We start from the raw sequence: 23814 nt of genomic DNA, 5'->3' as shown, positions 1-23814 counted from the left end.
TAACAATATCAAACTGGTCTTACCTACCAGAGATTTCCTCAAGTCATGTGAACTCAAAGGCAGTTGAGTTGGTTTCTATTTTTCTGATAAAATATTTTATTTAACACCTACTTTTTCTTTAAACCAAGTAACTAATTGGTGAATTGGTTAATTAACTAGAGCACCTTCATACCTGTTGGTAGTGAAATATCACCTGCGTATGACACATAAACATAGAGACATAGAGACACACAGACAGAAGCAGATCCTGTAGGGGTATAAGATGCTTCATCTGTCAGTTTTCAAATTGTTTCTCGCCCCCCTTTAGACTATCAGTCTCTTGATTACCTGTTCCACTGCCTTTAACAATCGTTAGCTAAGAAACCCTCAACTTATACTTCCAAAGACATGATTCTTAGGAGAAACAAGGTAGAAAATGTATATCTCAAAGGCACAGAACTTAGAGCTAAACACTGTTATTTCCTGAGACAAAAAAGAGCACAGATAATTAGGTCAAGACAACACCGCATTGCTTGAGGCCAGGAGTTCGAGACCAGCCTGGGCAACATTGTGAAACCCCATTTCTTAAAAAAAAAATTTTTTTAACTAGCCAGGTGTGGTGGCACATGCATGTAGCTACTCAGGAGGCTGAGGTGGGAGGATCCCTTAAGCCCACATGTTCAAAGCTGCAGTGAGCTATGATCGTGCCACTGCACTCCAGCCTGCATGACAGAGTGAAGCCCCGTCTCTGTCAAAAAAAAAAAAAAAAAAAAAACATAAATAAAATGAAATAAAAATTTTTTAAATGCCAGGAAAAGTATCTTTTTTTTTTTTTTTTTTTTGAGATGGAGTTTTGCTCTTGTTGCCCAGGCTGGAGTGCAATGGCACGATCTCGGCTCACTGCAACCTCCGCCTCCCGGGTTCAAGCAATTCTCCTGCCTCAGCCTCCTGAGTAGCTGGGATTACAGGCACCCACGACCACACCCGGCTAATTTTGTATTTTTAGTAGAGACAGGGTTTCTCCATGTTGGTCAGGCTGGTCTCGAACTCCCGACCTCAGGTGATCCGCCTGCCTCGGCCTCCCAAAGTGCTGGGATTACAGGCGTGAGCCACCGCGCCCTGTCCAGTAAAAGTATCTTAAACAAAAGTAAGACTTGTTATGTAAATGTAAATGTTAAGTCAATATCTTTCTCATCCTCAAAGTTTCTAGTGGTTTAGAGAAAGAGATGTCCTTAGAAATGGAGATTTCCTTTATAGATGTCCATGTCTTTTACAGAGTCTCAACATAGCCAGCTAAATGTCAGAAAGTTGCATTCTGGCAGACCCCTTTAGTGAACAGGGCACAGAAAGCATCTGCAGCATTCAGGAGCTGCTGTTTAAATATGCGAAGAGCAGGCACAGCTGGAAGGCACAGCATCCAGATCTTTAAGTATCCGGGATCCCATCTTTACACCAAATCCCCAGTCCCCCAAGAGAAGAAACCCCATGGGACCGGGCCACACGGTGTTTCCACAGTGTGTCACGCTACGAAGATATTCTCCCAAGGCTGGTGGGTGACCCAACACCAATCAGCCCACCCTGTGATCAGCCCGTCACCCCAGGAATCTTTTACCTTGGTGGCAAGCCTTCCCATAGCCTCCAGGGGCCCAAACCGCACCTTTCTTATCTAAATGCACAGAGAAACAAGTAGCCCCTGCCATAATAACCATTCACTGCAGCCGCTGCCAGCTACCTCCCAGTGACTTTGGGGATGGGCTTTCGCCAGTGACTTGTCAGCCATGGCACATGAAGGTCAAGTTCTCTCTCATAGTACAAAGTAATCCCTGGAACGCGCAAAGCCAAAGAAATCAGGTAACACAATGCAAAAGACAGCAGAGCTTTCGGCCTGGGAGGGGCCTGCCCAGGACTCTCGAGACTCCGTGAGAAAGGCGGAAGGCCCCCAAAACAGGGTGTGCGTGGCCGTTTTCTGTGTTCCTCAAGAGGTCTCAGGCTGCTAGAAGTCTCCTATGTGGTACTGAAGATGGTACAAGGCAGGAGAAGCACAAGCAGAGGAAAACGGAAGGCGTCACAGAAGAGCCGGTTCTCAAGATTTTAGGCTTTCTAAAAGGTCAGTGACGTTTTACATTTTTCGCAGCAAAATCATGCCGACAAGAAAAGCAAACAAAGGGACCAAACTTATTTTAAAAGGGGTTTCAGTCAACTGAAAAAATCCCAGCAACAGGATCCCGGAAAGAAGTGTCAGCACTTAGGGAAGCTGAGGCAGGAGGATCACTTGAGCCGAAGAATTTGACACCAGCTTAGGTAACGTAGCAAGACTCTGTGTCTGCCAAAACAAAAAACAAAACAAAACAAAAATACAGAAAGGCCTTTAAAAATGTGTGTGTGTATGTGTAGCTCAAATTTAATTTTTTTAAGAGATGGGATCTCACTCTGTTGCCCAGGCTGGAGTGCAGTGGCACAAACAACTCACCACAGCCTCAAACTCCTGGGCTCAAGTGATCCTCCTGCCTCCACCCCCGGAGTAGCTGAGACGACAGGCGTGTGCTACCATGCCTGGCTAATTTTTAAAAAAATTTTTGTAGAGACCGGGTCTTGCTATACTGCCCACGTGGCTGAATGTTAGCTTTTAATTAGGCTGACTTCTGACCATAGAGCTCTTAAAAAAAATCCCTTCAAACCTCTTATTATCAGATTTCAGTCAGGATAAACAGAAAGTAGGTCTTCCATCAGTCTGGTTCTAAAATCAGCTTTTCCAACTGTGCACATAAATAAATTATTTTAGCCATTTCAAAGGACCCCCATTTCAGCCATTACTGCTGATGACCATCCCGGGCTATGTGGGTCCATTTCCCTAGATATTTACAAAAGGATGCCTCACAGGTGTTGTACATAAAACCAGCTGCTGTTTCTTAAGGCAGTTGTCCCTTAAAACAGTGCTCAGCTTTTGGTCAGGCGCCGTGGCTCGTGCCTGGAATTCCAGCCCTTTGGGAGGCCGAAGTGGGCAGATCGCTTGAGCTCACAAGTTCAAGACCAGTCGGGGCAACATGGCGAAACCCCATCTCTACAAAAAGTATAAAAATTAGCCAGGTGTGCTGGTGCATGCCTGTAGCCCCAGCTACTCAGGTGAGAGGATGGCCTGAGCCTGGAAGGTGGAAGCTGCAGTGAGCTGAGATTGTGCCACTGCACTCCAGCCTGGGCGATACAGCCAGACCTTGTCTCACAAAAAATTGTTTTAAGAAAGAAAAATAGAAAAGGAAAAGAATGCTCAGATTTTGAAGCTTGGTTTCCCATAATTTAGGAACTTTTCCAAAGTGACCAAGGCTGGGGATGTGTTTTGGGGTGAAGTGTGCTGCTAATGAGCCGCTCCTCAGGGTGTCAACTGAGAGTCAGGGACTCTAGGTAGTGGCGTGACCAGGCCCTTATGTATACCTTTCCAGATAAGTGGGAGTTACAGAAATGTTCTCCTGTGAGGGGTGTCCTGTGAGGCCACCGCGCACCCAGGACAACAGTTCTGACATCTCTGCCAAGTCTCTGGTTGCCCAGAGCACCTGCATGGGTCGCAGACAGCAACCGACTCTTCTCTTTGGGGTGAGGGAACTCACCCTCATGCACCTTCCCACATAGGACAGACAGGAACTGGCCCCAAATGAAAAGACAAGTCTGAACTACAGGCAACGGGGAGTAGTTGAAATTGTTATTATTATTATTATTATTATTATTATTATTATTTTGAGACAGAGTCTTGCTGTGTTGCCCGGGCTAGAGTGCGATGGCGCCATCTTGGCTCACTGCAACCTCTGCCTCCTGAGTTGAAGCGATTCTCGTGTCTCAGCCTCCCGAGCAGCTGGAATTACAGGTGCCTGCCACTGTGCCTAGCTAATTTTTTTTATTTTGGGTAGAGATGGGGTTTCGCCATATTGGCTAGGCTGGTCTTGAACTCCTGACCTCAGGTGATTCATCCACTTTGGCCTCTCAAAGTGCTGGGATTACAGGCATGAGCCACCGCGCCCAGCCCAGCAGTTGCAATTTTTAAAGCTTGCTGTGTAACTTTAGGCCCAAAGATGTGAAACCACCAGTGCCAGACTGGTGCCCATACCAGGCCCTAAACCCGTTGCCCTGAGGCAGTGGCAGAGAAGGTGGAGTTCTCTGTTTATCTGAGTCCCCTGTCCAAAGACAGAGACTGAAGCCCTCTTTCTGTTAAAAGCAGGTTTAAAAAACACTCCAAATAAAATCTAGATGTCAACCAAAAAGAAAACAAAGCTCTGAATTCAGGAGGACTCACCCCTGTGCACCCAGGAAACCTCTGGAGTGAGGGGAGCACGGTGGGTTCCTGCTCATACCACCCCCAAGTCCTGGAAGGAGCCCCGGGTGGTCAGGGAAGAGGGTCACTGAAGCCTGCTGACTTACGCCAGATATGTTGACCTAAAGGAAAATACTGAGGCAAAATTAATGTGAAGTGGAGAGTTTACTGGAGCCAGGTTTGAGGACTGCAGCGCCGGGGCACAGGGTCAGGGCAACCCTTTAGGTTCACGCCTTCCAGGGAGGCAATGTGGGTCATGGAAAATCTCGAAGGAACTCGCTGATCCATTCAACAACCCCTGCACCCAACGCTCAAGCGCTGACCAGGGTCCCTGCCCAGCCACAGGGGCAGCTCCGCAGTGTCATCCTAAGGTCAGCCACGTGGACGGCAGGAAGGGCGTCCCAGCAGAGGGATCAGCACGCAAGGGGTCCGGGCAGGAAAAACCAGGCATTGGAGGCAAGTGAGGGGCTGGTGCGCCTGGAGAGCCAGGGGGCTGGAGGAAGATGAGGCTGGGCTTTGAATGGGGGCCTGGGGCTCCAGAGCAGAGACTTGGGGAACAGGCTATCATGCTTCTGATGGGGGCCAGGAGAGGGGAGAAGCCATGGTCACTGTCCAGGAGCTCCTGAGCAGTGTCCCCACCCAGACCCCAAGGCCTGAGTGACCTCTGAGGAGAGCGGTCCAGCCCTTACAGGGCGACAGCCTCTGCTGGCCCCTGCCCTCTCCACCTCATCCCCACAGCCTGAGCCCGAGCCTGCCACTGCTCGGCCCCAGCAGCCAGGCCCAGGGGCAGAGGCCTGCTCAGCACGCCTTGGTGGCCCTTCCAGTCTCCATCTGCAGACTCCCTCCCACCAGCCTGCCTGGCCTCACCCTCCAGCCCCTACAAGTCACCCAAAGCCCGTGGCCATGTGACCCCCAGTAGCCCTGATGGTCCGCTGAGGCCTGTGCTCCAGCCCCGGGTTCACAGGTACCTGGAAGGCACCAGAACACCGTCAGCTTGGAAGGGTCAGGGCTGGGCTCCAGGCAGCAGCCTGGAAGGTCTGGGAGACCATGGTACTTGCTCTGGGTGGGGTCTGGGGGGCCTAGAGCCCCTCCCCACGACCAGGGGAGAACCCCGTAGGCAACACGGTGCTTCCAGCGCCAGCAGCAGAGCGCCTATATCAGCCCCAGGTTGTCGCCAAGGGCCCATTTTACAGAGGAGGAAACTGAGGCTCGGTCAGGTCAGCCTGTGGGGCAAGAGCGGAAACCCAGACCTGTCGGTCCTCCCTGGCCGCCCACCTCCGCCTCTGTCTCCTGCTTCCCTGAGCGCCCTCCTCACCGGAGACCCCTGCCCCTGCCCCAGTTGCCCCCGCGCCCCGCCTGGCCCATGCAGGCCTCGCCTTCCTGGGAGCGGAGCGGCCGAGACCGTCCAGATTTCAGATGCCAAGCTGAGAGGCGCCCGGGCCTCCGCCGCTTGGATACTCAGGTTCGAGGAGGGCACACCAAACGCAGCGGACGGGGCAGTGCAGCCCCACCCACGGCGGAGCGGGGACCCGCGAGCCCACGCCCAGGCCGGACTTGCGGGGTCTCCTCCAAGGCCGTCGGGGCGCTCCTATCCCGCCGCGAACGCCCCGAGCCCGAGTCCATGGGGAGGAAGAACAGGGGCGCGGGGAGCCGCCGAGCAGCCCAGGGGAACCCCAGGACGGCGCGGGTCTGGCCACGGTGGGAGGGAGCAGGGCGGGGTGGAACGGAGCTGCGGGTGAGACGGGGCGGGGGGCGGGCCGGGGTCTCTTATGAAGTGGAACTACAGACCAGGAGGCCAGAAGAAGAAGGAGGAAAAGCAAAACGGTCCCCAGGCCCATAGGGCGCCTAACGGGGCTCCACAGGAGGCCGGGAGGTGGGAGTGGCAGAAAGGCGCCCAAGGCCCCAGGCTCGCCCTACCCGGCATCTTCCATGGGAAGATGGCCCAAAACCACACCCCATGCAGCCCTGCGTCCCAAAGACCCCCAGAGCAGGAAGGGAGGGGCTGCGGGGGACCCCTGTAGCCAGCTCCTCCCAGAGCCCTGGCCCAGGCAGCCTCCCTGCAACTTCCACTGGGGGAGCGCGCGGCTTGCAGGGGCCCCTGGGAAGAGCAGATCTCACCCTCCTGGGCTTCACAATCCAGTGTCGGGTAGCAGGGAGTCAGGAAAGAAACAGAGACAAACACCCCGGGACCCCTCAGGGACAAACGCTTAGAAGAAAAGGCGGGGCTGGGTGTGTCGGCGTGCGCTGGGGACCCAGCTACAGGCTCTGGGCTCTGTGGGCTGGTACCGGCACTGTGGGCCCCACTACTCAGGAGGCCCAGTGAGGAGGATTGCTTGAGCCCGGGAGGTTGAGGCTGCAAGGAGCTGTGATGGGGCCACTGCATTCCAGCCTGGGCGACAGAGCAAGGCCCTCTCTTAAACTATTTAAGGAGGGACACAGGGCTGCAGAGTGAGGCTGGTCCCAGGGCAAGGGATGCGTCCCTGCAGAGGGCACATGCACAGGCCCTGCGGTAGGAAGGGTGACCTGCAGATGGACTGTGGCAGCAGCCGCCTTCCAGACAAGCAGACGCAGTGTCCCTCCCACACGCTTTTCTACATGGCAGCAGGGAGAAGAGGACATAGGATCCAGAGAAAGGCGGCTCTGGGCTGGAGTGCAGGTGGGCAGTGGGGATACCCAGCGGTCAGGGAGGAAGGCAGGGCCCACAGGGAACACAGGGAGAGGCCCTGGACCAAGGGGATGCCCTGACACTGGAGAAGCTAGACATAAGGGCGGAATGCAGGGAAGATCAGGGAAATAGCAGGTCCAGGAAAAGAAAAGTTGTCCCAGAAAGAGACTGCAGTGCCAGGTCACTGCTCGGCCATGCCAGGGTTGACTCATCCCTGAGTTGCTGAGCCCCTGGCAGGAAAGCTGCGCCATGGCTCCAGGACTGAGTGTGAATGCCACTGGCCCTGCCCACGCTTATGGCCAGGCTCCCTCCGCTCTGCTCCTCCCAGGCCTTCCCCGCTCTTCATGGACCCTGTGGTCCTCTTGCCTTGTTTGGCCTTGGTGGCATGAGACACAGCTGTGGCTGCCCAGGACGCAGCTCAGTTCTCTTCCTGCTTCACAGCTGCTCGTCACCCCTAGGGGCCCTCTTCTCTCCTCTGCCCCCAAACAGGCCACAGGGGATCCCAGACTTCTCTCTCCAGCTCCTTTTACAGGCGTACCTGCCCAGTGGCCTCCCGGACCCCCCTGACTACTCCCACCCCCCACCCAAATCCCACAGGCTCTACTTGTAAACACACCTGGAATCCAGCGGCCTCTTACCCTCTGCTGCCGTGGGGCTGCTGTCCTTCTCAGTCTGCCGTCACCTCCTCACAAGCCCCGCAAGTCCCTTCCCTACCGGCAGCCGGAAGCTCCCGTCACCAAACCTTGTCCTTGCCCCAGCCCCGCAAGGCCTAGGGGGAGGCCTCTCCACCCAGTGTCCCACAGCCAAGCCTGGCTCCTGCCCCCACTGTATCCCAGAGGGCACCTCCCCAGGGCTGTGTGACAAGTGTGCTCCAGACCCCGTCTTTTATAGTAATGGAGACCTCACCCTGTGCCAGGGCACACAGCTGCCCATAACACAGGACACTGAGTTATATTTGAATTTTGTATAAACAATATTTAGTGTGAGGAATCCCTAACACTGCAGGGATAAACAGGAATCTGGCTGTTCCTGGACTTGATTGGCTAAATCTGTCAATATAAGCCTAGAAATACGGCTACGTTCCTGGCCTCCCTTGCAGCTAGAAAGGTGGCGTGAGGAAGGCTGACCAATGGGACATGAGCACCACCCAGGCCGTGCCCCCAAAGACATGGCCCAGCCTCTGAGCAGGTGCTGGTGGCCGGCACTGGTTCCTGCCCCACACCCCACCCTGCCTGGGCCTGCAGTGACCTCAGGCCCCTGCTCTCCCTGGCCTGCATTAGAGGGCACAGACCTCCTCCCAGCTGGACACCTGACTCAGTCTCTCCACGTGTGCCAGCTCCAAGGGAGGACTCTGTTCACTGTGGATACCAGGCACGTCCAGCTCCACCTGCCCGAGGCAGGGCAGGGCTTGGGGCCCCAGGGCCAGGGAACCAAAGCCCCAGAGGCGGAGTCCCACCTAGGGCACCTGGCAGTCACCTCCAGCCTGCTGTTCACCTGGATTTGTTCCTAACCATGTTCCTGCATTACTTTGATAAAAGGCTCTAATTTTACTGAAAAAGCATTTACAGAATGAATGAAAAGAGGGAGGTGCCCGCTTCAGCTGGAGGTCACTTGGACGCTGTGTGCACAGGTGTGTGGATGGCAGTACGGCCTCATCAAGTTCCCATCCAGAGCTCCCCGGTGACCAGGGGCCAGGCTCAGGGCTGCAGGTGGGAGCTGGCAGGGGAGCTGATGCTGTGTGGGGTGGCCCTGCCCTCTCTCCCCGGGACCCTCTGTCTCCCGCAGTCTCAGGCAGCTGGTCCACCAGTTCAGTGGTGTAGGAGCCTGGAGGGGCTCAGCCCTGGGGCAGCTGCTCTGGGGGCTCAGGGGGGTCAGGCCGATTTCTACACTTCCCCAGCCTCAAAACAAGGGCAGGCAGGCAGGGGAGCAGGTCCGAGGAAGCACAGGTCACTGAGGTCGGACGTGTGTGTCCACCTCTCTGCACGGGCACTGGTATGGGACAGCAGCCAAGAGGGCTCGCCCAACTGGAACAGCTGGGGAAACCCAAGCCCAGAGAGGGGCCCAACCCAGGACTGCCGGGGACAACACAGGGGCTCTGGTGGCCAGAACAGAGAGACAGGACACAGGCATGCCACTGGGCATTTATTGACCTGGAGCAGCGTGGTCCTCAGTGCCCCGCTGGCCAGCAGGCACACAGGGCACGGCGCTCTGCCTGCAGCAGTAGGGTCTCCGTCTGCAAAGCAACAAGAGGCGTGAGGGTGCAGCCCAGCTGCCCACTGGCATTCCCCTGGGCCTCCACCCACCCAAGGCAGCCCTATCTCCACCGGCTCCTGAGATAGACAAGGTCAGGCCCTGGCTCTAACCCCCACACCCAGAGCCTCCCACTCATCTCTTCCCTCTGCAGTGGCTCCCACTGGTGGGGCCTGCCTGGGGTCTGCTGGTGCCCACGCCATGCCAGCGTGCCCACCTGCCTTCTTCCAGCTCCCACACCACCCGCAGGGGTCCACTGTCCCCCACTCCCTCCCACCCTCATGCCTAAGGATAGGTGGGGGCTGCTCCTCCCAAGAGCTCAGCTCCAGGCTCTGTGAGTGGGGAGAGGACTCTAGGTCTTAGTCCGAGCCCTTTGGAGTGTTCCCAAGAAGGACACTAGGGCTGGTGAGGGGTGGGACCAGGCAGGGTCTTCCCTGCTTTCTCCTTCCTAGAATTCTCCCTTTCCAGGAAGAAGCTTGAGCCCCGGCACAAACAAAAACTCCTTGGCTGCACCCCATGGCGTGGGGGCTCCCTGTTCATCCAGGCTTGGAGGGGCCTTAACCAACCTGTGCATCCACCCAGGATCCAGACCACCCTGCCCAGCCTGACCCCCCATTCCTGACACTTTCGCCACATCCTCTGGCCTCAGTTTCTCCTCTGCCCCGGGGCCTTGCCGCCCACCTAGGGGATCCTGGATTGGGCTGACAGTCCTTCCCCAGGGTCCAGATCTGTCACAGCCCTCAGGAGTGGCGGTCATAGGACAAAGTGCCCAGTGAGGGCCTTATAGGGGAGGGGCTAGAAATAGAGCATGCTGGAGAGAGGGGCGTCTCATAGGTGAGACAAGTGCCCAGAATGCCCCTTGGATGACTGGAGCCAGAGGAAGGGGGCAAGGTCCGGCGTCTTAAATCAGGGGTGAAGGATGGGCCTCTTCCTCATCCTCCCTGCCCTCCCCACCCCCTGGGAAGCCCGGGAGGACCGTCGCGCCGCGGGCGCTCACCCGCGCGTCCAGGCTGCAGGCTGTCTTCCGCAGGTCCTGCAGGGCGCGCTGCATGAACTCGAAGGCGTGGCAGTCCACGCATGGGCGGCCTGCGGGGGGCGCGGGTCAGGGTGGAGGGGGCGCAGGGGGGTCACCCGCAAGGCCCCCACGCACCCTAGGCCCGTCCACCCAGTGCCAAAGAGCGCACGTCCCCACTCCCCAAGCCACCATCTCCCGCGAAGGGGAGGACCCGCTCCCGGGAACAAAGGCAAGGCGCGGTCCTCCCCGCAGAGCCCCGGCCCCGCACGCCCCTGTCGCCAGCCCCGCCCCGCTCCCCGGAACCCGGCCCCCGGCACCTACTCTGCGCGGGGACGGCACTCCCGGCGGGCTCGGCGCGGGCCCGGGCGCCCAGCAGCGCCAGACTCAGCAGCAGCAGCAGCAGCGGCGGCGGCGGTGACATCGGAGACCGGCACGCGGGCGGGGGGGCCATGGCCAGCGGAGGGAGCGGGGCCGCCCTGAAGCCAGCGAGGGGTCAGCGGCGCCCGCCCCGCCCGCCCCGGGCCGGTGAGCCCCCGTCCCCTCCCGCGGGCCCCACTACCCTTGTCCAAGCCCCAGGCCTGGGAGCCCTGGACCCACCCACCCCGGGTCCGGGAGCCCCCGCCCCACCTCCGGCTCCCCGACTCCAGTCCGCCCGTCTCCGGGCCCAGCGAGCCTCTAGTCCGCGCCCCGTACCTAGAAAACGCCCATTCGGACGCCCGCACCCCCGCCCTTACCGCGGTTCAGGGACCCCGGGACCAGCAGCGCGGGTACACCGGCAGACGTTCCGCGTCCGGCGCGCAACGCGCATGCGCTCCGACCCGACCCCGCCCGGGTTCCCCATCCGACGTCGTCGTCATGGAAACCCGAGACTGCGCTGGCCGCGGGTTTAGAGGCACCTAGGACGCTCCAGCAATCGGGTGTGCCTGGCCCTGGCCGGGGGCTGCCCCCGGGAGCAGCGTCCAGGCCCATGTCGGATGCAGTCTAAAGGACTGCGTGGAGGAGGCGGCGCCGGGGCGAGACCTCCAGAGCGCACGGCCGGCGGGAGAAAAGCTGAGGAAGTGGGAAATCTGTGGCTGGAGCTCAGCAGGTCAGGAGCGATCCTGAGGGAGCTGCTCGATGCTCGCGAGGCGCGGGGAGCTGCGCATGCAAACGCTTGGCCTCCGACCGCGGGCGAGTGGGGTCCAGAGTGGGGTCCAGTGTGGGGTCGCACCGCCCGGAGAGAGCTGGCCTGGGGGATCGGCTCGGGGGATCCGCCCTCGCCCGGCTTTTCCCTGGCCCAGCCTCTCCCCGATCCTCGGGCGTCTGGGTGGGCACCAGCCTGCTCGGTCCCTCCCGGCTACCCACCCCCAACCCAGGGTCCTCCTCTCCGCCTCTCGGTGTCCTCGGAGCCCGGAGAACCGCTTGCGGGGAGCCCCGACCACAGGTCCTCGGCCTCTCTGTGCCGATTTCAGCCCCGTGAACTCAGGGCTGTTGGCCTTAAAGAGCGCCTTGCAGCCAGTGGCCCCCGGGGGCGCCCGGCAAGTGCGAATCTGGGCCCCGGACGCCCTGGGAGGGATGGTCCCAGCCGTCGGAGCCAGGCCTCCGCGCCGACACCGACACAGGCCGTGGCCTCCTCAGAAGGCGCCCCAGGCGCACGTGGGTGCTGGCGCCCCCGCCCCCCCCACCCACCCAGCAGCCCGCGCTGTGGCCTGGAGCTCAGGGGCTAACGACACCTCCCGCCAGACCCTCTTCTTGGTGGGCGGAGCCGCACCCCTGCCTGGAGGCCGCCCCGCTCGCAGCGCAGGACCCGGAGCCTCGGGCGCCCCCCTCCCCAGCCTAGCCGACCTCTACCCCCAACCCCCGGGCCTCTGGCCGGTGGTCTTCCCGGCACAAGCTGGGACTGCGGACGCACCTGCTTCTCGCGTGGTCAGAGCCGCCCCTGCCGCGGCCGGACGCAGGTGTCCTGACCCTAAGAGTGGGTGGGAGGGTGGGTTGGGGAAGCGTGCCCGTGACTGCCGCTGCCTCCTCCGGGTTGGGCCGACGCCGGGCTTCGGGGACCCGGTCGCACCTCGGGGGTGTGCTGCATCCTCAGCGCGCTGAAACGCAGGCGGGGCCCGAGGGGCCGGGTGGGGGCTGCGGGCCGGTGTCCCAGGCGCCTGGGGAGGCAGCGGCCCTCCCGAGTGTCGGGCTAGTGCGCACTTCCGCGCTCTTCTCCACTCGGAGCCAAGAGCCCGGGAGCAGGCCGTCGCGGTCCCCCAGTGGGGCGGGAGCCGTAGAGGGGTAGCCCCGCGCGGTTGCCGGGGCCGCGGAGCCCTGGGGGGGACGTGCCTCCGGGGACGCGCCGGGCCGCAGGCGTCCTTCTCCCCTTCGGTCCCACGCTGCGCCCGCTCGCGACCTGCTCCTATCACCCCTGCCCCTAGCGCCCACGGAAAGTCGCGTCCATGAGGAGAAGGGAAACGCCTCCCCAGAAGCGAGGTGGGCTGGGCCTCGGTACCGTTGGGTCGCCAGGAGTCTCGGGCTTGCTGCGCCCCCAGGGTCTGGATGGCCCCTGGCTGCCTTCGGCCTCACCGCACCCCTTCCACGTACACCCCTCCTCCCAGCCGCCTCCTCCCAAGGCACAGTCCCCATCCTAGGGTTCTCTCCAGCAAACAGGCTGAGATTCCCTCACACCCAAACAAAACAAACCTGGCGCCCCGCTCCCGGCGGCCCGCACCTCTCCAGCCGTCCAGTGCCTACCCCTTTCCGTCTGGAGCCCGTTCCTGTCGGGTCAGGGTCCCCTCCCTCTCATTTTTGCCTGCTCCTCCCGGTTGTTGCTAGGCGATATCTGTACCCCACCTTTCCATGTCCCCTTCCCTAAGCCCACAACAGTCCTTCCAGAAATCCTGTCAGCTCCATCCCCGGAGCCCTGGGAATTCTTCTCTCCACCCCACGCCTTTCTGCCCCTGGTCCCAGCCCCTCACCTGGGCTTGGAGAATCGCCTCATCACTGTCTCCCTGTCTCCAGCTCCCTGTGGTCCAGTCTCCACACGGCAGTCAGAGGGAACTCTATTTTAAAATGCTGGTAAAATGTCCTCATTTAAGCAATAACTCCTCATCGTCCCTCCGCTTCCCGCAGCCTCTACTTTCTCTCTCTATGAATGTGGCCACTCTGGGGCCTCACTTAAGTGGGATCTCACAGTGTTTGTCCTTTTGTGGCTCAACTGGCCTATTTCACTTAGCTTAGTGTCCTCTCCTTGTTCTTTTTTTGTTTTGTTTTGTTTTGTTTTCGGAGAGACAGGGTGCCTTGGCCCCCCACATAGCTGGGACTATAGGTACGTGCCACCATGTCTGGCTAAGTTTTAGATTTTTTTTTTTTTAGAAACAAGGTCTCTCTGTGTTGCCCAGGCTGGTCTCGAACTCCTGGGCTCGAGCAATCCTCCTGCCTCTGTGGGCAGCACAGGCACCACTGGGCTGTGTATGAGCCTCCTGGCAGCTATGAGTGGCAGAGGGGCCTTTGGGATCTCATCAGACGCTGCCGCCACGCACGAGGAGTCACAGCTCCCGTCTCACCTCCAATGGAAGTGCAAGTCCTGACGCAGCTGAGGCCCTCAAGGTCCCCTGTCCCCCTCCCAGCTTCCCCTACCCATTCCCCTGCCCACTCCTGCCAGCTGCTGGGCCTGCTGCTGGGCCACAAGCCTCCCTCAGCTGAGACCTGCCCGGTTCAGCAGATAGCCAGGGCTTCTCCCCACCTCCCGGCTCCCTCGTGTCTTCCACCCACCCTGAGTCCTCCAGCTGCCAAAGATGTCAAAAGATTCAAAACACTTGATCAAAACAGGATCACAAGTCACTGTGAAATAACAGTCATTTATTTAACCGGAGTGATAGTCAAAGACTTCAAAAGCAATACAGAAAGATACATGGATTAAAAAAACAACCATTTCAAAGCTCAGTTTTCCTACGTAATTAGAAAAACGAATAAAGGCAACTCAGGAAATTATCTTGATAAACTATTTTTAAAATCTTTGTTTTTTTAGGCCAGTTACCAAAAAGGTAAAGAAGAACCTCCTGCCGTGTGATTTCTTCCGCTTATGGTACACCCATTTAGTTTACCTGAAAGTCAAACCTGATGAAAAGGTACTTGATTTAACCAGACACGGGAAGAGTGTGTCTGTGCCCAGGGTTTTGAGCACACACCATATTAGAGAGGAATGTAAACGAGACAGTTAGTAGCTTGAGCAGGAGAATACGTGGCTCTTAGGAACAGCAAAAGTGTGAGAAGTTTCCTGGTTACACAGACAATTCAGTCACATCAAGAAAAGCCAGGAATACGGGTGAAATTATACGGGAAGAAAACACTGTTTTTCTTCAAGACACGTATTTCAGCATCAGGTCATAACGACAGAGTTAGAACCACAGGGCAGAGAAATACAGAAGCCAACAAAAAAGCTGAAGGACAGCGTTATAATCCCAGGCCTTCTGATGGGGAGAAAGAGCTGGAGGCAGTGGTGCGTGTCCTGAGAATCACAGGCTGCAAGATGTAGCAAAAGCTGAACTTCTGAAACACAAGTCTGAGACGCTCTAAGAGGAAAGCCCTACCTCAAGGAATGAAATTTCCCTCTAAATGAAGAAGACAGCATTTCTGACCTGAAACAAGGGAAGTTAAATGGAGAAAATAAAACAGAAAAGTGCTGTGGAGAATGACAAATCGAAGCCTCTTGCAGTTTTACTATGAGCAGACCATTAGCTCAAGAAAACTTTGTTCTAATGCAGGGGACCAAGCCAGATGTGGTGGCGTGTGCCTGTAATCCCAGCTACTCAGGAGGCTGAGGCAGGAGGATCACCGAAGCCCAGGCATTTCAGCCAACCTTTAACAATTTAATAAACAAATAAATACCATAGCGCATGTGGCCAGGCGCGGTGGCTCACGCCTGTAATCCCAGCACTTTGAAAGGATGAGGTGGGCAGATCATCTGAGGTCAGGAGTTATAGACCAGCCCGGCCAACGTGGTGAAACCTCGTCTCTACTAAAAATAAAAGAAATAAACAATAATAAATAAATAAATAAAAATTAGCCAGGAGTCGTGGTGCACGCCTATAGTCCCAGCTACTCAAGAGGCTGAGGCAGGAGAATCACTTGAACCTGGGAGGCGGAGGTTGCAGTGAGCCTAGATTTTGCCACTTCACTCCACTCCACTGGGCGACAGAGTGAGACTCCATCTCAAACAAAATTAAATAATAAATAAAAATAAATAACATAGGGGATGAAAAGCTCAACCTTCAGAAAAACTTAGAAATAATTCTCTTGATTATATCCAACTGGATCACACACAAATTCCTTTCATAAATTCATCCTTTATGAACCTTATCACAACTTCTCAGAGCCTTGACGACAGCCTGCAACTTTCTGCCTTGTCTTTCTTTTTCTTTTTTTTTGTTCCTTTTTTTTTTTTTTTTTAAGCAGGTCTCGCTCTGTCACCCAGGCTGGAGTGCAGTGGTGGGATCATGGCCCACTGCAGCCTGGACCTTGCAGGCTCAAGCAGTCCTCCCTCCTCAGCCTCCCAAGCAGCTGAGACTACAGGTACGAGCCACTGTGCCCATCCTCTCTTTCTTAAATAACCAGTGATTCTACTTTAGGACAAAAAATTAACATATCAGATTCTTTCTCATGCAAAATTATTCTCTTTTAAAAATCTTTCTCACGGACCAGGCGCAGTGGCTCATGCCTGTAATCCCAGCACTTTGGGAGGCCAAGGCCGGTAGATCACCTGGGGTCAGGAGTTCAAGACCAGCCTGGCCAACATGGCGAAACCCTGTGTCTACTAAAAATACAAAAATTAGCCGGGTATGGTGGCACGCGCCTATAATCCCAGCTACTGGGGAGGCTGAGGCAGGAGAATCATTTGAACCCAGGAGGCAGAGGTTGCAGTGAGCTGAGATCACACCACTGCACTCCAGCCTGGGCCACAGAGTGAGACTCCATCTCAAAAAAAAAAAAAAAAATATATATATATATATATTTCTTACCAAAAATGCATCTTCACTCCCATGACTGTCTTCATCTCTGTCTCTCTCTCTCTGTCATACTTGCTGGTTCCTTTTTATCTCGTTTCTGTTTCCTTCCTAAATCCATATTTGAAATAACCTGAAAATTATTCCTTTTTCTCAATAAATAACACATATTTGTGCCTTTCTTATAATTTTTCTCATAAAACACATCTTTTTGGTGCACTTTATATACAGAATTATATATATTAATTAGAAGTTTAACTCTTTTTTTGAAACAGAGTCTTAGTGTGTTACCCAGTCTGGAGTGCAGTGGCATGATCTAGGCTCACTGCGACCTCCACCTCCCGGGTTCAAGTGATTCTCCTGTCTCAGCCTCCCCAGTAGCTGGGACTACAGGTGCGTGCCACCACACCCGGCTAATTTTTGTATTTTTTTCTTTGGTAGAGACAGGGTTTTGCCATGTTGGGCAGGCTGGTCTCGAACTCCTGACTCCAAGTGATCCACCTGCCTCGGCCTCCCAAAGTGCTGGGAATCCAGGCATGAGCCACTGCACCTGGCCTAAGTTTAACTCTTAGTAATTTTAATTTCTAGCAAGCAATTTTGAACTATCACATGTCAATATTTTATAGGTGAGAACCATTTTGTAATTTTTAGAGACAGGTCTCTCCGTAATTTTTTTTTGTTTTTTTGTTTTTTTGAGACGCAATCTTGCTCTGTCGCCCAGGCTAGAGTACAGTGGTGCAATCTCGGCTCACTGCAACCTCTGCCTCCCCGGTTCAAGCGATTCTCCTGCCTCAGCCTCCCGAGTAGCTGGGATTACAGGTGCCTGCCCCCACACCCAGCTGATTTTTGTATTTTTAGTAGACATGGGGTGTCACCATGTTGGTCAGGCTGGTCTCGAACTCCTGACCTTAAGCGATCCACCCGCCTTGGCCTCCCGAAGTACTGGGACTACAGGCATGAGCCACCGAGTTCAGCCATAATGTATTCTTTTGATAGTGACTCTATTTCGTGAATCCAACAAGAGGACAAGCACAACGCTCCCCATCATTTAAAAAAAATGAATTTGCACAAATCTCACTTGTGTTATTCACACATTTTGCTTATTTAATGCTTTCTTTGATTTTGATACCAAAACTGTATGTTGATATAAACTCCCAGGTGATGAAAAGATCGTTGACAGAGCTGAGGATTTTTCATTGAAAACTAACCCTAATCCAGGCAAACATTTTAACCCAGTTCTAGGTACTGATGTCAAAAGGGGTTATGATATAGCAAGACACTAAATAACAAAGCTTCAAAATATTGAAAGCGGCATTGACAGAAGTACAGAAGAAATAATTAATCTCAATATTATAGTGTAATATTTTAACATGCTTTTTCTGATAATTATTCAAACAGAAAATGAGTTGGTAAGGATATAGATTTGAACGCTTCACAAAACATTATCTAATTGAGTACATATATTGAACACTGTATCCTCAGAATACATTCTGTTTAAGCATATGCAGAATGTTTAATTTTAAAAAAATTAGGCCAGGCACAGTGGCTTGTGCTTATAAGAGACGGGAGGATCACTTGAGGCCAGGAGTTTAAAACCAGCCTGGACAACATAGCAAGACCCTAACTCTACAAAAGATTTGAAGATTTTAAAAAGTATCTGAATGTGGTGGTGCATGCCTGTAATCCCATCTAGTTGGGAGGCTGAGGCAGGAGGATCCCTTTAGCCTAGGTGTTCGAGGCTGCAGTGAGTCATGGTCGTGCCACTGCACTCCAGCCTGGGCAACAGAGTGAGATCCTGTCTCCAGAAAAAAAATTTTAATTATATATATATATATATATATATACACACACACACTGATCACTTAATAAAGGCTTTAAACATGTCAAATAATTTAAACATGTCAAATAATCATACAGATCATTTTTTTAACTACAAATCAATGTAATTATTACTTATAATAACAAAAAGATAAGTGAAAACTTCCATATGTTTGGAAATTTAAATGCACAAATTTAATAACACATAGGTCAAATAAATCACAAGGGAAATTATAAAATATTTACACTTAGAACAATAACAAAAATAGCATCCTAGAAAACTTGCAATATAAGGGCAAAATAGTATTTGTGGTAAAATTTATAGTGTAATATAATTATAAATGTAAAAATGCTGAAAACTTATGTATCAAAAGAATGCATAACATAATTTTTATGTGTATTAATAGACCTAAATATATGTAGTCTTTTATGAAATTTAGGAAACCAAGAACAAACATATTTATGTTCAGCAATTTGTTTCAATTTTTTATCTTATTTGGAAATGAACCAGACATTTATGAATATCATTTAATTTATCATAACATAACTTTAAGATTTCAAATTACATGAAAAGTTAATTTATAAATGTTTATCCTATTTACATTTACCTAATTTATTTTTAACAATTCACCTAGATGATTTATGAAAACTGAGATATTAGAAGAAGTCAAGTTATTTCCTGATTAACTATTTTTATTTATTTTTTCATATGAAGAAACACTTCTAGAAGATCCCTTTCTTATATTCTAATCTAAGCATTTAATGTTTTCAATGTATCACACAAATATTGATGAGTTCTCATCTTAATTTAGTTCCGAATGCTTTCTAATTTTACTGTGATTCTTCCTTGATTAAGAAGTTATTTAGAAGTGTATTGGCTGAGCGCAGTGGCTCAAGCCTGCAATCCCGGCACTTCGGGAGGCCGAGGCAGGTTGATCACTGGAGGCAGGAGTTCGAGACCGGCCTGACCAACATGGCAAAACCCCATCTCTGCTAAGACGGGGTAATTTATGAAGAAAGAGGTTTCCTTGACTCACAGTTCTGCAGGATATACATAAGCATGGTTGGGGAGCTTCAGGAAACTTACAATCATGGCAGAAGGGCAAAGGGCAAGCAAGCACCTTCTTCATATGGCAGAGCAGGAGGAAGACAGCAAAGGGGGAAGTGCTACACACTTTTAAACAAGATCTCCTGAGAACTCATTCACTATCGTGAGAACAGCAAAGGGGAAGTCGGCCTCCGTGATCCAATCCCTCCCACCAGGCCCCTCCTCCAACACTGGGGATCAGAGCTCCACACGAGATTTGAGTGGCGACATAGAACCAAACCATATCAGCCATCAACGTGGTCATCCAGTGCCTCCCCTGTGGAGGACACCGGAGCATGAATGTGCAATGTGACAGCCCTCCCACTCTGCCTGTTCCTGTTGTTCGTCCACACACTCACTCCCCATAGCTGTGTCTTCCCATTCTTCCAAACTTGCTCCTTCCGGGTTCTCATCAACCAGCCAAACAGCCCCACCCACGACTCCAAATATATTCTTATTTCATGACTCTTCTGCCTCTACGTGAAGCAGACGAGCAAGCTAACTGATCCGAGTTGTACCCACAGGGAGGATTTCTTCTCCACGCTGTCTTCGAGGGCCGCCCTGAACATGTTGTAGTGGAGCTTCCGTCTGTCTTCAGCTTCCGTCAACCCTGAACCAGCTCATCTAAGCACCAGACACAAGATTTTACTTCTTTTTTCAGGTGGGGTGGGAAGTCGCACCCACGTCTGGCCAGTTGGGTCGGCTGTAACTCAGACTTTGGACTGACTTGTCACCCAGCTCATATAGCAAGGAGTTCCTGATGGCAGCTAGGGGAGCTGACATCAGTGTCAGCTCAGACTCTTAGGCAGTTACCTCAATCCTCCCAATAGTTCCTAATCCTTACACAATATGGAGCCAAGTCCCTAAAGATGCTCATTGGTTCACGGTATTAGACTTAATGCCTAATTAAGGATGTTTTCTTGTGTATACCTTTACACCTGGACTCCCAGTATATTTTTGCTTTTGAATGAACTGATCCAGACACTCATGCTGCCTCTTAGCTTAACTGAACCGTCCTTTCTGAAGGTTTTAGAGACAATCCCCATCTCTGGCAAAAAAGTTAAAGGAGCTACCGTTAACTATGGGTCCCTTTTGTAATATGTGATGACCTATTAATTCCCAGCCCTTCTAGGGAAGTCTCTGACAGGAACACAATCCAGCCCCTTAATTTTCTGGAAAAACGAGGGCAACAGGTATCCTTAGCAATGCCCGATCTCTGTACAGAAGGCTAAGTATTTGGGGTATGTGCCCACTCCTGGGACAGGACTTTGACTCAGGAGTGAAAAGAGGCCATCCTGGCACTCCAGTCCCCTCAGACTAAGAAACAGGCCTGTGGGGGAATGGCTGGATTCTACTGGGTTTGGGCTCATAGCAGAACTACTTTATGAAGCTCTGAAAGGACGTGATCATGAGCCTTTAAATTGGGATGGAACCTGCCAACAGGTATTCCGAACATTAGAAGAAAAGCTGGGAACAGCCCCTACTTTGGGACTCCCAAACATAGAAAAACTTTTCACCCTTTAGGCCGGGCGCGGTGGCTCACGCCTGTAATCTCAGCACTTTGGGAGGCCGAGGCGGGTGGATCACAAGGTCAGGAGATCGAGACCATCCTGGCTAACACGGTGAAACCCCATCTCTACTAAAAATACAAAAAATTAGCCGCGCGTGGTGGTGGGCGCCTGTAGTCCCAGCTACTTGGGAGGCTGAGGCAGGAGAATGGTGTGAACCCGGGAGGCGGAGCTTGCAGTGAGCCGAGATCGCGCCACTGCACTCCAGCCTGGGAGACAGAGCGAGACTCCGTCTCAAAAAAAAAAAAAAAAGAGAAAAAGAAAAACTTTTCTCCCTTTAGATGAACTTTTAGATGCTGTCCAGCTCCACCCTTTCACCTTGGCTGAAAAACAAAGGGTAGCTTTGGGCATCCTAAACCAGAGGCTCAGGAATGACCCTATACCAGTGGCTTACTTTTCTAAACTAGACCAGGTGGTGGCTGGGTGGCCAGGATACTTGCGAGCTGTAGCCGCCACCACTCTATTGACAGAAGCCAGTAAGTTTACCTTGGGACAACCATCAGATGTCGTGATCCCCCCCATGAAGTATAGAGAGTCCTAGAGGCAAAGGGACACCAATAGCTAACGAGGGGCTTGTTACTTAAATATCAGACCCTTCTGCATGACACCCCAGATGTTACCCTTAAAGTATGTTGAGTTTTAAACTTCTCCCTTGTTGCTGGACTTCGTGTCCCAGGAAACAGGTCCCCAACTCATTCACTCCTGTGTGGAAACCATAGAACAGACTTCCTCTAGCAGGCCTGACCTCAAAGATGAGCCCTTGAGCCCCTGCATCACCCCAGTGTTGAGTGGCTCAGAGATGAAAGTGGTTTTATTCATAAGGGAGAAAGAAAGATCGGTTATGCAGTAGTTAGCCGACAAGAAGGCATTGAAGCCAAAGCTTGACCTCCCCAGACATCTGCTCAAAAAGTGGAATTAATTGGTCCAATCAGGGTCCTCCAACTGAGAAAAGACTTAAGAGTCAACATATTTACCAATTCCAAATATGGGTGCCTGGTGCTCCATGCTCATGACGCCATATGGAAAGAAAAGGGACCGCTAACAGCTAAGGAATCCCCCACACAGCATTGCTCTGAGATCTTGGAATTGTAGATGCTGTCCAGCTCCCAAAGGAGGTGGCAGTTACTCACTGCAGGGGACACCAAAAAGGGGACACCTCTATTATCCTGGAGGAAATGCCCTGATGGACAGAACAGCCAAGGCCACAGGTGAAGAACACCAGTGCTCCAGGCCACGGACTAATGCCAGGTACTGCACCCATGCCAGCAGCACCCTACTATACTCCTGAGGAAAGTAAATGGGCAGAACAGATGGGCTTACAAGGCCAGGCGTGGTGGCTCACACTTGTAATCCCAGCACTTTGGGAGGCTGAGGTGGGTGGATCATGAGTTCAGGAGTTCGAGACCAGCCTAGCTAACATAGTAAAACCCTATCTCTACTAAAAATAGAAGAAAAAATTAGCCAGGTGTGGTGATGCATGCCTGTAATCCTGGATACTCAAGAGGCTGAGGGAGGAGAGTCGTTTGAACCTGGGAGGCGGTTTTCCCTGGCCAGTGCTAGGGAGATTCTGAGGTTTGGACTGGGCAGAATTCCCCACAGCGCAGCCCAGCAGCTGTGGCAGATCGTGGCCAGACTGCCTCTTTAACTGGGAACCAGACCCATCCCTTCTCACCCGGGCAGTGCCTCCCTGCAGGAGTTCCAGCAACTCCAGCCAGGGGTTTACAGACAGAACTTTCATCTCCCCGGGTCAGAGCACCTGGGGAGAGTGGTGGCCGCAGTCTCAGGTTGGGCAGACTTAATCTTTCCTGTTTGCTGGCTCCCAAGAGTCCCAGTGACCTGGATGAGGGGGCATTCCCCCCAGCGCAGTGCACCCACACTGGTAAGGGGCAGCCAGACTGCTTCCTTAAGCAGGTCCCTGATCCCATGCCTGACTGGGTGAGACCTCCCAACAGGGGCCACCAGACACTTCATTCAGGAGAGCTGCAGCTGGCATCAGGTCGGTGCCCCTCTGAGACCAAGCTTCCAGAGGAAGGAGCAGGCAGCAATCTTTGCTGTTCTGCAGCCGTCACTGGTGACACCCAGGCAAACAGGGTATGGAGTGGACCCCCAGCAAATTGCAGCCGAACTGCAGAAGAGGGGCCTGACTGTTAAAAGAAAAACAGCCAGGCGCAGTGGCTCACGCCTGTAATCCCAGCACTTTGGGAGGCTGAGGAGGGTGGATCACAAGGTCAGGAGTTCGAGACCAGCCTGGCCAATATGGTGAAACCCTGTCTCTACTAAAAATACAAAAATTATCCAGGCGTGGTGGTGGGCGCCTGTAGTTCCAGCTACTTGGAAGGCTGCAGGAGAATCGCTTGAACCTGGAAGGTGGAGGTTGCAGTGAGTGAGCCAAGATCGCGCCACTGCACTCCAGCCTGGGTGACAGAGCGAGACTCCATCTCAAAAAAAAAGAAAAAAAAAAGAGAAAATAAAAGAAAAACAAACAGAAAGCAACAACAACAACATCAACAAAAAAGACCCCATAAAAACCCCATCTAAAGGTCAACAGCCTCAAAGATGAAAGGTAGATAAATCCACGATGAGGAAAAACCAACGCAAAAATGCTGAAAATTCCAAAAGCCAGAATGCCTCTTCTCCTTCAAATGATCAAAACACCTCTCCGGCAAGGGCACAGGAGTGGGCTGAAGCTGAGATGGATGAACTGACAGAGGTAGGCTTCAGAAAGTGGGTAATAATATACTTCACTGAGCTAAAGGATTATGTTTTAACCCAATGCAAAGAAGCTAAGAACCACGATAAAACATTACAGATGGTGTTGCTAAGAACCACGATAAAACATTACAGATGGTGTTAACTAGAATAACCAGTTTAGAGAGAAACATAAATGACCCGACGGAGCTGAAAAATACAGCACAAGAACTTCATGATGCAAACACAAGTATCAACAGCCAAATCAACCAAACAGCAGAAAGAATATCAGAGCTTGAAGACTGTCTTGCTGAAATAAGGCACGCAGACAAGATTAGAGAAAAAATAATGAAAAGGAATGAACAAAACCTCCGAGAACTATTGGACTATGTAAAAAGATTGAACCTACAGCTGAGTGGGGTACCTGAAAGACACGGGGAGAATGGAGCCAAGTTGGAAAACACACTTCAGATATCAT

The 23814-nt window shown here is 53.0% G+C and overlaps 2 protein-coding genes across 13 annotated transcripts in view; one reads left to right on the top strand and one right to left on the bottom strand.

The window, feature by feature from the left end:
- Positions 1-9073: 9073 nt before the first annotated feature.
- NICOL1 (NELL2 interacting cell ontogeny regulator 1) lies at positions 9074-11076 on the bottom strand. 2 transcript variants are annotated; one of them, XM_034958198.3, is made up of 4 exons: positions 10944-11076; positions 10531-10685; positions 10192-10280; positions 9074-9177 (listed from the first exon to the last, which is right to left on the bottom strand). In XM_034958198.3, exons 1-4 carry the CDS (start codon positions 11048-11050, stop codon positions 9112-9114), a joined length of 417 nt encoding a protein of 138 aa, XP_034814089.2. In that variant the 5' UTR covers positions 11051-11076; the 3' UTR covers positions 9074-9111. The 2 variants fall into 2 exon arrangements, with proteins under 2 accessions (XP_034814089.2, XP_034814090.2); XM_034958199.3 differs by having other exon boundaries at positions 10837-10965.
- A 15-nt stretch (positions 11077-11091) lies between these two features.
- The window catches only part of NELFA (negative elongation factor complex member A), a 64802-nt gene continuing 52079 nt past the window's right edge, over positions 11092-23814 (top strand). For 7 of the 11 annotated variants that reach the window (XM_055111133.2, XM_063603671.1, XM_063603669.1 and 4 more), the window contains exon 1: positions 11157-11296. The gene's annotated coding sequence lies outside the window, so the exon portion shown is untranslated. Of the gene's footprint in view, positions 11297-15627; positions 15745-19604; positions 19742-23814 lie in introns of all 11 variants that reach the window. The other 4 variants (XM_055111135.2, XM_055111132.2, XM_055111134.2 and 1 more) reach the window with 3 other exon arrangements.

Source organism: Pan paniscus, chromosome 3 (assembly GCF_029289425.2).
Source record: "Pan paniscus chromosome 3, NHGRI_mPanPan1-v2.0_pri, whole genome shotgun sequence".
Taxonomy (NCBI): domain Eukaryota; kingdom Metazoa; phylum Chordata; class Mammalia; order Primates; family Hominidae; genus Pan; species Pan paniscus.
The sequence above is the reverse complement of the archived record's forward strand: the minus strand, read 5'-3'. Positions and strand labels throughout refer to the sequence as shown.